The sequence below is a fragment of the Chlamydotis macqueenii genome, chromosome 3 (genome assembly GCF_036417535.1).
Source record: "Chlamydotis macqueenii isolate bChlMac1 chromosome 3, bChlMac1.mat, whole genome shotgun sequence".
NCBI classification, from domain to species: domain Eukaryota; kingdom Metazoa; phylum Chordata; class Aves; order Otidiformes; family Otididae; genus Chlamydotis; species Chlamydotis macqueenii.
The window spans coordinates 41,841,421-41,855,509 of NC_141558.1; the positions used below are offsets into that span (position 1 = coordinate 41,841,421).

Genomic DNA, 14,089 nt, shown 5'->3' on the forward strand with positions numbered 1-14,089 from the left:
ATATCACTCTGGTGTACATTCAAGACAAATGATTCAGAGTCATGCAAAGCTGTGTTACCCTGAAGGAGAAGAAAAATTTATCTAGTGCTGTCATCTAAAACTTATAAGAAAAATTACAATGAGTAAGTACCTATAGCATCCTAAACATCAGTACTTTGTGGTCACAAGTACCAAGCAAAAAGTGTCTATATATACCAAAGTAATAGAATACTCCATTACTAGCAGTAGTATCTCAACTGTCATAGCAGTACATCTGTCAGGCTATAACTATATCTAAAACCAGTTTCATTGGAGATAGAAAGATCTGACCCTTTCCAGTGTGCTTTCTGATAAATTTTCCCAGGTAAAATGGAAGAGCTGTGTGGAGTATTTAAATGCAGACACAGTCTGCAGCAAAAAAAAAAAAAAAAAAAAAAGTTACTTCCTGTAAGCAGATCTAGTTAATAATTCTTAAAGAAGTTGGCAAAATGCCTTTTCTCGGGGAGATAGAGAAACTGGTTTTGCTTTTTGCAGCCTCATTGTTAGACATGTCTGGTCACCAAAGCAGAGGAGAAGGAAGTGAGGAAGAGATTAGACTGACCACTTTGTATCTTTCTTACTCCTGAAGAATTCTTACCTTGGAAATCAGGGTAGTTTAAAATGTCTGATAGACTAAAAAATGGCAATTTTCCAGTTTCCTTCTAAAAACAACACCAATTTTCCAGAAGAAAAAAAAAAAGAAGCCAATCCAACATACTTAAAATAATTCCAAATTTTATCAGAAATTTTAATGACAAGCTATAAAATGTTTTTTTTTTAATGAGCAAAATCTCTCTTCTATTTTTCTGTAATACTGAAATTATTCTTTTCAGCTTTAAAAGAAATTGCTTAAATATATTTCCTCCCTGTTTCCCTTTTACTATGAATGTTATAATTTATGCTTCTTTCTGATCTAGAATGAAAAGATATTTTAAAATGTCCTGGATTGGATGGATTATTATAATTTTGCTGAGTATTTTTCAGCAAGTCCTATGTGTAAGTAGTGACTTAGTAGATTCTCATTGATTTGCCTACATGAGAAAGGCTAACAGGGTACTCTCTGCCACTTGCTACCAGCAGCAGCATCAGGAGGAGAAAATCTGTATCATCCAAGCTTAAACTTCTTCCCCAGCAGGATCTTTGGAAATGTTTGGTTTAGCTACTTCTCCTTCTCCTTTGCTCTTCTTTATACATATTTTTTTGTATAAGAGGGGAGCTAGAAAGAAGATGGGGAAGCAGGGTTATATTAGTGTGAGGAGCTTCCAGGGCAGGCTTCCAGGGCAGCTTTGCTGGCTCTTCTCTCCCTAGCAGCATCGCCATGTCCTGCTTCGCCATCCTCCTGAAATCATCATGCTCTTCAGATGTGGTCTTTCATTCTTGGCATTAGTCATAATTCCTGTTTGTCAGGTGTGTGTTCTGGCCTCTCCCATACACCTCTGTTTACTCTTCCTCCTGTTGCCAGTCTGTTCCTCCCTTCTTCTCCATTCCTTTCCACGCTTCTTTTCTACATTTCCATTCTCTAATCCCAACTACAGTCCTTATGCGCTTTAAAAAAATGCCTCATAGCGTTCACTGTGCCTCCAAACCAATCTCATGATCTTACGGTTATAACTCTTGTTTTGCTTCCCCTTTCTGCTTCCTTTGACTCCTGCCATTATGCCATTTCTATTCAGGCTGTCATCTCTTCTGGTAAGGGATTTTTCTTGTTCTCTGTTTTGCAAAGCACCTGGCATGTTTTTGATTCTGTCAAACAAATAATAACAACAGATATGAAATTGGCAGTGCAGCAGAATGCTGATATCAGGAAGTAATAGAGGCAAATTACACTACAATAGTCATTGCCGTGTATACACCACTACTTGACAAAAATTCTCACTGACTAGCTAGGTAAACATCAATAAACCCAAAGATTCCCAAACAAACACCTCTAATATGAAGGAAATTTAGTTGTGTTTCATGTTGGATCTCAATGAGCCACAGGGTTATACTTGACAATTTCAGTATTGGAAATAAAGGAAATAAATGAATTAGGTGCAGTTTTTTTCAGATGGGTGCTTGGTATAAAATTAAGGACTGGGAGAAGATGTAGATAACTCTTTAAAACAGAGAAGCAGGAAAAGGCAATGTGTGTGTTCAATTTAAACTCTGCTTAATTAAAAAAGCATACATATGGTAGTTACATTCTAGCATGTAAACGAATAGACTCTCCTTAGCCTAACTGATATTAACAGAAGCTCTCAGTAGTGCTGAAGAATCTTATAAAACATCTTAACTGACTTGTCTCAGTCATTACATGATATTAGGCACCCCAAGACAATGTTTATGTTACTTGTGTTGCCGACCTCCCCCCATCTTTCTAAAAAAGAAAAATAAAGAAAAAGATGTGGATTTTACTGTACATTTAGTGACAGGCTAGCCATATGAAATCTCTAAAACAATATAGCTTTAGGACTAATGGATGTAGGCCAGGACTGAATAGAAATTATTTTACATAAGGTCAGCAATCTCTTAACTAAATTATTTGAAAATTCCTGAGAGAAAAGCAATATATTACAGACATTGAGACAAGCCAATGTAACACTAATGCTAAAGAAAAATAAACCAGCAGAGGAATGTTCCCCTGCCATACCAACCAATATTCTTACAGTTGATTCCAAATTAGTATATGTTGTTCCAGCACATGAATTAGATTATTTAACAGTGTGAAACAAAGGGAAGATACTCGTTCAAGAGAAGAGCATTATTAATACATTGTAGCATGCCATACATCTCTGTCACCAAACTGGACAAAATGGGAGCAGATGTTTTATGATAAGCTGAGAAGAGAATCTGAAAAAAAAATAATAGCCATAATGTCTGAGGCTTAGTTAAAAAAAAAAAAAAAAAAAGAAAAGAAAAGCTAGAGGAAGCAATTCGATGGAGGGACAGAATGTTTTTTTTTCTGTCTCTAGTGTACTGTCCTAGGGACTAATTTTGCACAAAAGAAAGGTATTAACGAAGCTAAATCTCACTTCTGTTGGTTTTTTTTGCACCTATCCTTTGAAACCCTAGTAATGCAAGGAATGTGTGAGAAAAGAATGCAGCAAAAAGGAACTCTGAGGATAAATCCTTTCCAAAAGGAACACTTTTTTTACTCTGATAGTTTCTTTTTACTATTTTGAAGGAAAGCAAGTCTTTGAGTTAATAAAAATGATTGACATGTGAATTTATTCAAAGCTCAAGGCAAATAAGTAGTCACAAATAGCACTTAGGTGCATAGGTATTTAAAAACTCTGGTTACATTTATACTGGCTCTGTCTGTACTGACATTTGTTGGTCAACACCAGGATGAAGGTCTCTGAATCAAGAGATTCACGAGATAGTGTAGATATACCCCGGCTTTACTCTGGGCTGTGCCTGGTCTCACTGCCAAGTACTGGTTTCAGTAGACCAGAGACCAGGTGCAAGCTAACAAGTATAAAACATCAACAAATGGGAGATGAGAATTCCTCTGTGACACATGGCAAATCAAATCAATAATTTCCTTACATCCGTATGACTTAGCTATTCATTATCATAATGCTTCATTTCTAGCTACTCGGATGTCCAGGCCTGAATTAAATACTCTATCTCCCTGGGAAGAGACAGAAACCTGAAATGGTTTGGAGAAACTGAAGGCCAGTCAAAGACAGTGGATCAACTGGCTGACAAGCCCTGCTGAGGTGAGGACAGCGCTCCAGTTCTTGGTTGGGATATCTGTATGGTCGGATTTAGCATTCATTTACCCAGTCAGATGTGCAGATGTGTAACTGTATACACAATCCTATTTCAAAATACAAGTGTAAAAATGGCATTAGCTGCTTTGAAGACTTACTTTATAAGGACTTTTTTTGCTTTTCCACAATTATTAAGGTAGTTTGCTACAATGAAAGCAGGTAATATTTCTAGGGAATACCTTCATTCTTTTTCAGGAAATAATTCATAAACAGATAATGCAGGTAAAGTATTAGTTTCCTTATGATTTTCATTAATCCAGCTATATTCATTTCATAAAATCCATAAGAAAAAAGTTTATAATAGTACAAAAGACTGAGAAGAGACTTTTTCCCCCATTCATTATGGGGAGTATAAAATCACAGAAGGTAACTCTTTCCTCCCACTACCCTGAAATAGTCTCTTCACCAGGTGTTTTGATTTCTTTCATTCAGCTCCCTCTTAGACTGTACTGCCAATAGAAACTTTTGGATATTATTTTGAACATACTCCGTTAGCTTATATTACTGATGTTACTGGGCTGTTCACATGTAAGACTGGTTGATTAATCTCTTCCGTATTGAATACTCATCCCTTCCCCACCCCATACAAACACTTTTGTTTTGTTTTGTTTTGACCAGCACTAATGACTTCTGTATTTCAAGTACAGATCACCCGGAGTGATCACCCTGACCCAAAGTTTGCTGGTTGTAGATAGACATCGCATTTGTTGTTGCCGGCATACTCAGTGTTCCTTGCTCACTGCCACCTTCCACTTACCTCCCAGTGAAACATGGGTGCTGCTAGGTAAGTATTAATGACTAACAATAGCAGAGGAGGAATGGAAGTAGAGCATTGTGCAAAAAATAGTTTCCCTCCTCATGGCTGGGGAAATATCCCTCAAAAGCCAGAAATGCCTCTGCACAAGGAAACAAGCACGGACACCTGCAGAGGGACTTGGGTGTTGTGATACTCAAGCAACTTCCACAGGAAAGATACTGTCTAGGGGACTGGAATGTACACTCCAATGTTAGGCAAGCAGTTTCATGGGAAATGAGGCAGCTTATGACTGAGATTTGCAATAGACAGCACAGAGTCTATCTGGGATGCTTTTAGCAGCAAGTAGGAAGCATCAAAAAGAGTTTGTCTCTTCCACAAGTTTAGGTAATGTAGGCATTGAGACAATTATTTCTCTTGAATAGAGCACTACTAAGAAATGTCTGAAAGCTTTTTTTTTTTTTCCCCACTTCCCTGTCTCCCTGATGAACTGTAGCATGTAGGGAAGTTTTATAGTAAGGTGCAGCCTTTCTCTCCATGATAGGAATCAATGACTTATCCATAGTACTGAGGCCCAGTAACATTAAAGGAAAATCCTGATTAGGAATCCTTCTCAGTGCCTTGTTGGCTCGATTTCTTTCTACAGGCATATTGGCCTGGTTTTGAACCTAACCATCCTTTTCTCTAAATTGGAGAGAAATGGATTAGATGGGTAGACTGTTTGGTGGATGAGGAATTGGTTGGATGGGCGCATCCAGAGGGTAGTGGTCAACAGCTCAATTTCCAGATGGAGGTGAATGACAAGTGGTGTCCCTCAAGAGTCCAGATTGGGACCAGTAGTGTTTAATATCTTCATCAATGACATAGTGGGATTGAGTGCATCCTCAGCAAGTTTACAGATTACACTAAGCTGAGTGGTGTGGTTTACATGCCTGAGGAACAAGATGCCATTCAGAGGAACCTGGACAAGCTCAAGAACTAGGCACAGGCAAACCATATAAGGTTCAATAAGACCAAGTGCAAGGTCCTGCACCTGGGTCAGGGCAACCCTCAGTATCAATACAGGCTGGGGGATGAAGCAATTGAGTGCAGCCCTACCAAGAAAGATTTGGGGGTACTGGTGGATGAAAAGCTGTACACGAGCCGTCAATGTGCACTTACAGCCCAGAAGGCCAATCGTATCCTGGGCTGCATCAAAAGACATGGCCAGCAGGCCGAGGAAGGTGATTCTGCCCCTCTACTCTGCTCTCATGAGACTCCACCTGGAGTATTGTGTCCAGCTCTGGAGCCCTCAGCACAGGAAAGACATGGACCTTTTGGAGGGGGTTCAGAGGAGGGACACAAAGATGATAAGAGGGTTGGAGCACCTCTCCTATGAAGGAAAGCTGAGAGAGTTGGGCTTGTTCAGCCTGGAGAAGAGAATGCTCCAAGGAGACCTTATAGTGGTCTTCCAGTACTTAAAGAATGCCTATAAGAAAGATGGGGATAGACTTTTTAACAGGGCCTGTAGTGATAGGACAAGGGTAATGGTTTTAAACTGAAAGAGGGTAGATTTAGACTAGATATAAGGAAAAAGAAATTTTGATAAATGTGGTGAAGCAGTGGAACAGGTTGCCCAGAGAGGTGGTGGATGCCTCATCCCTGGCAACATTCAAGGGCAGGCTGGATGAGACCCTGAGCAACCTGATCTAGTACATCCATAAGTAGTGTTTTACAGGGTGTGAAAGCTGCTGACACACAGACTTGCCAAAGATCCACCTCTTTCACTTTCTGAACAAAATTCTAACCACCACTTAAGAATTACCCTTTCTGGGTGGCCTTCAGAAGTTAACTGGATGATCTTACAAAGTTTATTCCAGGCAAATCAGATTTCTCATGCGATTTACTATGTGCAACCTCAGTAGGAGAATACATTTAATTTATGACTATGACTGAAAAGAACATCCTGGAGAGAACTAATCTGAGGTTTCTGCACCTTCTTACTCTCAAGCAACATATGAATTCTTGGCATTGGCCATAGGTTGGTCCCTGAGGAAAGGAAATTGAAACATGTTTTCCAGCAGACATCTTAAAAGTGGACATGCAGCCCTTCAGGAAGCCAGTGGAAGCTGGCATAGTAAAACAGATTGAATGATAGTCAAGAAATTGCCCGAATAATTTTCCTACAGAGAAGAAATGTGAAGGATCAACATGGATACTTTCTACTATCATTCCTCAGGCTAGCCTCTTTCAAGACAGATTTAGGTGTTGCAAACATCTTTGGAGCAGCAAGTTGTTTCTTAATGTAAGAGATTATAAACTCGTAGTTTTCTTCGTAATTCTACGGAAATAATCAAAAGATAATTTCTATTGCAGTTGATAGACCTTACAGACTCCTTAGTTTTCCTTCCTCTTTTTTTTTGGCATAAAAGAGGAAGGCTTTAGTTATGGTCTTGGGGCTATAATGTCTCTGATTTATAAATGACTTGAAATACTCACGTTCATGGAACTCTAATACCAATAGCACACATAAGTTCTTGGGCATAGCTATGGCTTAAACACTGAGTATGTTTTCCAGTGTTAGCCATATTATGATTCATCAGATGACCTCTAAGTTGTAGTTTTTAATTCTTAGTATTAATTATTATTAGCAGCACAGTTCTACAATCGGTTATTTGGTTCAATTAAATACAGAAGCCTTGGTCCATGGATGAAAAGATTTTCTGTTCCTGCTTTAGCTATTCTGGCACTACGCATTATGTCTTGTTTTGTCCAATATTCATTTGGCTGGCTAAACAAGTTTTGCATGGCTGTATTGCATCTTTTTTGAAGTCTATCAAGACATTAACTATTTTTTGACTTGTGGTTCTTGTAGTCACTGTAATTAGACATTAATTTAACCCAATTTGTATAGTATCAGTGCTAAAGTCTGCTATCATTACCCTACACTTAAAGAAAACTGCCCTAAAACCTTCTGAGAGTAAATATCATCAAAGTTCATGCTTTATTTTCAGAATTTTAGTGTAAAATTCTCCTTCCATGTCTCTTTCAAGTCTGCTTGAATGAGCTGTGTATTACCAGTTGCTTTCCCATCTGTCTCAATTTAGTCTCTTTGGCAAATTCCAATCTGGCCTGAGGAAAAATCAGAGTACTGAACCCACTCCACACTAGATTATTAGGTATATTTTATTAACAGTGTCTCTTTACTTAAACAAAAAGTAGTGACACTCCTTAACTCCCCTGCCAGCAACATCTTGCAGAGCCCTACGACTTAGACTCACACATTCTAAAGGGCTTCACTTCCCTCTCTTTCCATTCACTCCCATCTTCTGACTTTTCACCAGGTACAAAAGTGAGGGTTTTCCTCTTTAATCTTTATCCTTTCAAAAGCTCACTGGGCATAACCTACATGGTCTATACAGTATATAAACTCCACATAATTCCTTCCACTTTCAAGCTGCCTGACCCTTACCCCCCCTGAAAGTGCACAGAGAATTTTCATGGATATTACAGACACATGAATTTGTCTCTTAGCCTGTCCCAACAGACTTGACTCTAAATGCATATGTTAATGATCCTAACTTAAAAATCTCACAAAACCAAATCCAGAGAGGAAAAAACTCTGATAAACTTAGCTTGCATTCTACCACTACTCTTTTGTCAGGATATTGCATATTTTATACCTACAGCTTAATCTCTTATATTTTTCAAATTCCTATATGGAAGGTGCTATAAAAATGATGAGCCCAGTCATACCTTCGGTGTCACAGGACATTTGTTGGATTGGTTTTCTTCCAAACTTTTGTGTTCCTTCCACTCTCCCCCATCCCTCCTCAATCCTTTTTTGCAGGAAATTTAATTACAGAACTGCCTATTCCCAAGTAAATAAAAGGTTGCACTAAGCAAACAATAAAGATGTCTGTTGAAAAGTAATCGTTGGCTAGGTTTGACAACCCTTAAGGGAATAGGAGAGAAAATATAGGCTACTGCCAAGAAATTCTTGTTTTACTAGAAATTAGTTTGAGGCTAAGACTTTTGCATAGTCTTACAAATCCCAGATCTACCATATGCAAGTCCATTCCAAGTTAGTGGGGGAAAAAATTCTCATGTCTCTACATATCAGTTAATTCATCAGAAGTACAATCCTAACAGGTCCTGAAAATGCAGAAACCCTGCTGTGCTAGTTGCTCAGCAAATCATAGCACCAACTGCCTGAATAACCCTGCAGCACCTGCTGCCAGAATTACTGTTAGGCAATAATTTGTATTGTACTTTTCTTAAACTAGGCTTGTCATCCTGTCTGGGAACTGTTCTCTTCCACAAGCACCCTGAATGTCAGTTGTTTAAAATAAAACAAACTAACCAACCAACAAAAAACAGCAAAAAAATCAAATGCATATGATGAGCATATCAGCTTCTAAATGCATGCAGGGAAGTAACACATTAAGGATGTGTTAGCTCTAACATGCCACATATACACTTTCAAAAGGTGAAATGACCCTTTTTTTTTTGGCTGAGGTGGCCTTCACTCCTCACACACAGCCAGTGGACTGCTTCATGCCATTACTGAGCAACAGAATGACAGCTGAACTCGCCCCTGTGGCAGGTTTTCTCGGCATCACTTGGTATTATGGCTGTAGTGACACGACCACTGTCTCAGTAGCAACCAGAAAGTCACGGAGTTTAAATCATTCTCAAAATTACTCTATATGAATTATTTAGAAAGTTAAGAACAAATTATTTTTTTTTATTTCAACTACTAACAAATAAATGTAAAAAAATACCAACAACAAAACAAAAATAAACCCTTCATCCCCCACATTAAAGCAATAGTTTTTGTAACATTCAAAACAGTGGAAACTATTTACCGTATATTACTATTAGTGGAGAAAAGCAAATTTAATTTAAAATAATTTTTTTCAAACTCCCTCAGTGAATGCCAGATAACTCCAGCTTAAACAAATATTAAAACCTTATTTTAAATGGAGAAGAATACAGACAGTGCTCAATTATTGAGATATTAAGGGCAACATTCAATTTGAGATACATTTAAGCATCTTTGCCTCCTGGAGTTTTTTACATGACAAGGCTTTAGATAAACATGGTTTCGCAAACAACAGCTATCATATCTGATCACATAACCTCTGGACTGAAGCAGTATATCAGCAAATATTTCTGATTATTTAAGATATTAAATAACTGTAATTTAGTAGGCAGGTCTTCCTCAGAACAATCACAATTTTTTTTTTCAAGAAGTAACACCCATATACAAAAAGCATTTAGATTATTTGTTACAAATATCTGAATTAAAAAAAAAATCACCTCTCTCTGTAATAAAGCCCAGTTTAAATACATTTTGGGACAAACTAGTAGTGGAGAAGCAGCCTTTCTACGACACTCAACTTGCGAGGGAAACTGTAGCAGCCAAGGACATATGGGGTAGTAATCACCTCAACTAACTTTGACTATCTAGACATGAGATGCCTAATTTAAGCTAATCATCTGGATTCCCTCTATAGGTAATGGAGATAAGCATTCCTAGAGGGAGATTCATCCTGCTTGTCTTAGGCATCGCTCTTAGTCATCTCTTAGATGCTTGTAGATGGATAAAGTCAAGAAAGATCAGCCTCACTGACAGTCTGTTAATCTATCTTTAGCAATGCACAATTTCCAAATCCAATGAAATTAAGACAGAACTGAGATAACTTATTGTTTCATCATTTAGCCTTTAATTCTCCTTCTGATCCAACTTTTTCTTCAGTTTCTTCCATGAACATTAACTTCCTCTGGCACTTTATTTTTCTTACACTGGACTACGTTTTCCTGGAACCTGGGGAACTGCAACCAGCTTCAATACGTTGCTGCTCTACCAGTTACAAATCCATCTACATGCATGTGCTCTAAATTGCGGTAATGTTCTGAGCAGGCAGATACAATAGGAGTATTGATAACAATTGTGCTTTCTGGGTCTACTCTACCACTTTCAAATGTGTAAAAATCTGTGGCAACATTAAGGCAGTCAAGGTATATAGATGAATGCTAAAATATATTTACTATTCAAAGAAGATGGCTTAAATCAAACAAGGAAAAATAAGGAAGAAATAGCATTAGGGCCCTCACCTTTACATGTGTGAGCCCAGGTCACCACACATGCTTCGAGGCCTCTGTGCTTCAGAATATTGAACAAGTCCTAAACGTGAAGCCTGGACTCAACTCTCTTGCATTTAGCATTTGTGGCTTCTCAGCAATACCAGCATTGCTGCATCACACCTTTAATCACCAAGCCCTTAGAAAAAAACAGCTAAGATTTATAAGGAAGCAGGTATCTGAACCTAGACTCCTAAATTCATAGCTGGGTGGCTAAAGCAGCAGCAAAACTGACAAGCACCCTGTGCAGTTGCCCACAGATGCTCACCCCAGTAGTGAGGCACTTAACATTTATTTTATTAACAGAAAATAGATGTTTATTAATTAAGAGTTTTCCAATGGCTACACGAAGTGCCTTGGCTGGGTGCTTGCGTGCACTAATTTCAATATTGGGCAGGCAGTCTACTCTGTGTCTTACTTCTACAACATTGTAGAAAATTAATGTTAATAGTTAAAAAAACATCTTGAGCTGCATACATGAAAATAACTCCATTTCTACTGAATGACAATCTAATATGAAATATGAATATTCACCTTTTTTTCTTACTCTGCCCAAATCCAGGCAATAAATTAGGCTTCTCAGCATGACTGTAAAGTGCTGTGAATTGTATAAACAATCATATATGGACACTGAAAAATAAACCTTATGCACATTGCATTATAGTTCCAAAAATATATTTACAGTCTATTACAAAGATTACAAATGGAAGTGTCTATGTAACGGGATTATACTAGTTAAAAGCTTTTTACAGATTTTCTTCAACAAAGGCGGGGGGGGGACAAAAAATTAGTATAACCAAACTGATTTTTCTAATGAAACAAATAAATAAAATGACAAATATAACACTGTACAGTGATCTAAAAAGGGGGGGAAAAAAGAAGGGGGAAAAATGATGCATTTAAGTTTTTGATAACTATCTTTGGTCCTAAATGTGGGAAAACACATTATGTAGCACTGAATATACGTTTGCTTGTGATGCTCTGCAAGTAAAATAGAAAAATATAGTGCATTTTCAATGTATTCAGAGCTCACTACACATAAATGTGTGTACAAAACAAGACAGTATAAATAAAATTTACAAGTTTTACAAAGGAACATTTACAGGGTTTTTCTTTGTTTTTATTTTTTTTGTGTGGATGCCCACATTATTAAACAAGACCAATTTATGATTGATCCCTGGGATCTTTCTCTATCAAAATCAATAGAAGCAGCCCAATTCTCTTTGGAAGTACAGCATTTCATTGCTGGGGTAGTTCACAATTTTCAGATTTTTTTTTAAAGCATTTATCTCTGGTTCATATACATTCCTGCAATATCTATAAAGAAACTGTTCATTATTGCTACTGGTAGTTAAATATTATAATCAAACAAAATTCATATATCAGTAAATGGTGTAAAAAGATATTCCGTTGAGCAACTACTCTTGCATCTGTATTCTTGATGAATGACTGTTGTGTCTGTGTGAGCACACACACGCGTGTTTGCTCAGAGCAGCAAAAGCTAGTAAAAAACTTGAAAATTTTGAACTGCCCCTTGCCTCATGCTCTACAGTTCTCATATAAAATCTATGTTCTTATTCTGACAGCTGGACTGCATTCGGCTTAAACTCATATAAAATATATGCCACTTATTTCTCTCAGATTGCTGAAGCAGAGTATTGAAAAAAAATGTGATGTGCTCAGATTAAATGGTTTAGGTAACACTGGAGAACTGCACTCATGTTCTGAGACACTCCTACAATCACTTGTCCATTCAATGCAGTGTCTCAGCAGGTTTACAGTTGTAGATCTACATCTTAGAACATATCTCATTTTCACTCTATTCCATTAAAATCATCTTGCAAACAATTTGCTAAAAGTGCCTAGAACTACTTAGGGGTCATTATTGCTTTTATTTTTCTTTTCTTTTTTTTTTCTCTTTTATTTTCTTTTAAAAGATAGTATATGTGTAATCTTAAAAAATTCTTTAAAAAATATCAGAGCTCTTGGCAACTTGCATTTTCCTGACTCCCTGCCAATTAGCTAGCCATGTCTATACGGTGCTGATTTAACAAAAGTAAATGGCACAAAAGGATACCAAAGTTCTGACAGATATACATTGCTTGGTCATGCTTCTTAAATCTCTAGGAACTCAAATAATCCTTCAGAGGTACCCAGTGTAGTAATGTGTTGTCATAGAATTAGCACTAAAAATGTCCAAAGATATAAACATCATACTAAAAGAAAGTCTGTATGAAGAATAAACACAAATGATTAAAAAAAGATTCAGAAATCACAGATTTAAGGAAAATATTTTGTTGAATTCAACAATAATATCATGATTTTATCTGACAAATATATTCTTTTTTAAATTTTTATGTACATTTAAAAAGTCTATTAGATAAAAAGGAGGTTAGAGAGCTCAAGGTGTTTGTATGTTTATTCAGGTAGTACTTTGTTTATTGTCACTGCTGTTTTCCTTGCCACCACTGGTGGATCCTAATTCCCTTTTCATAAATTCTGGTGGCACTTAGGAGTTCAAGTCTGTAGGTGCTTCTTGTAGCTCTTCTATTCACTGCAGGAAGGACCCAGGAAATCAAGTGTCTTCTAGCAGCACTTCATATATACTGAAGGCCAGTGCTGTTCTCTCAGTCTGTCACCTCCCTCATAAGGGAGAAATGTCTATCACACTTGGATGCCAGTGCCGTGTAAATGTAGCATTTGTGCTCTCATAGTCTGAATGCTGCTCATGATTTTCTTTTGATGACCAACCAACGTGATCCCTAAACTCATCACATCCCTGGGGAAGATAAATGCGTACATTGTTAATTTTTCAACTTAGATCGCTATTGTATGGTATTCAACTGTGAGTCAAAGCTACATAGTGGTCTGGTCTACAGGTTTCTAATATTTAAGCTACACTGGAACTTCAGCTCAGTACTGTGAAGTTCATATAGGCGCTGTTTAACTTCTCAGCATGGAGTGCAATTACATGGCAAGTGTCATATAATTACACTGCATGTGTCTCCACATCTGAGAATGAGGCCAGTATGTTTTGTACTACGATAATCTTTTATCGTGGCTTTTAAGGACACTCAAAGAAAGACACTTCTCTTGTAAAATACTTCAAGTGGTTTTCAGGACAAAGTTTTATATAAATACAAGATTTTGGGGATCACATTCTGCTTCCTAGATGCCTAGAGAAACCCTTCGCATATTGACCCACACCCATCATGCAAATGAAAGAGGAGTAGTTGTTTCAGTTCCACTGCTACTAGTGCTACTGATGTAGTAGAACCTTGTGGGCTCTGATGACAGTTCCCAAGCTATAGGCTGAAATCTCTTTTAACCAGGCAGTTTAGAGTAGGGTTGCAAACTTCAGAATACTGTTTAGAAACTTGTTTAGAAAAACTGCTCTCTGTAAGAGGAATTACATGTATTTTAAAGCCACCAGGAC

The 14,089-nt window shown here is 37.5% G+C and overlaps 1 protein-coding gene across 2 annotated transcripts in view; it reads right to left on the reverse strand.

The window, feature by feature from the left end:
• Positions 1 to 904: 904 nt before the first annotated feature.
• Positions 905 to 14,089, reverse strand: part of EPHA7 (EPH receptor A7) — a 161,212-nt gene continuing 148,027 nt past the window's right edge. Inside the window, exon 17 of one of the 2 annotated variants that reach the window (XM_086743346.1) lies at positions 905 to 1,761. In XM_086743346.1, coding sequence (XP_086599472.1) covers positions 1,566 to 1,761 — 196 coding nt within the window. In that variant the 3' untranslated portion in view covers positions 905 to 1,565. Of the gene's footprint in view, positions 1,762 to 12,284; positions 13,433 to 14,089 lie in introns of those variants that run through there. The other variant, XM_086743347.1, reaches the window with a different exon arrangement.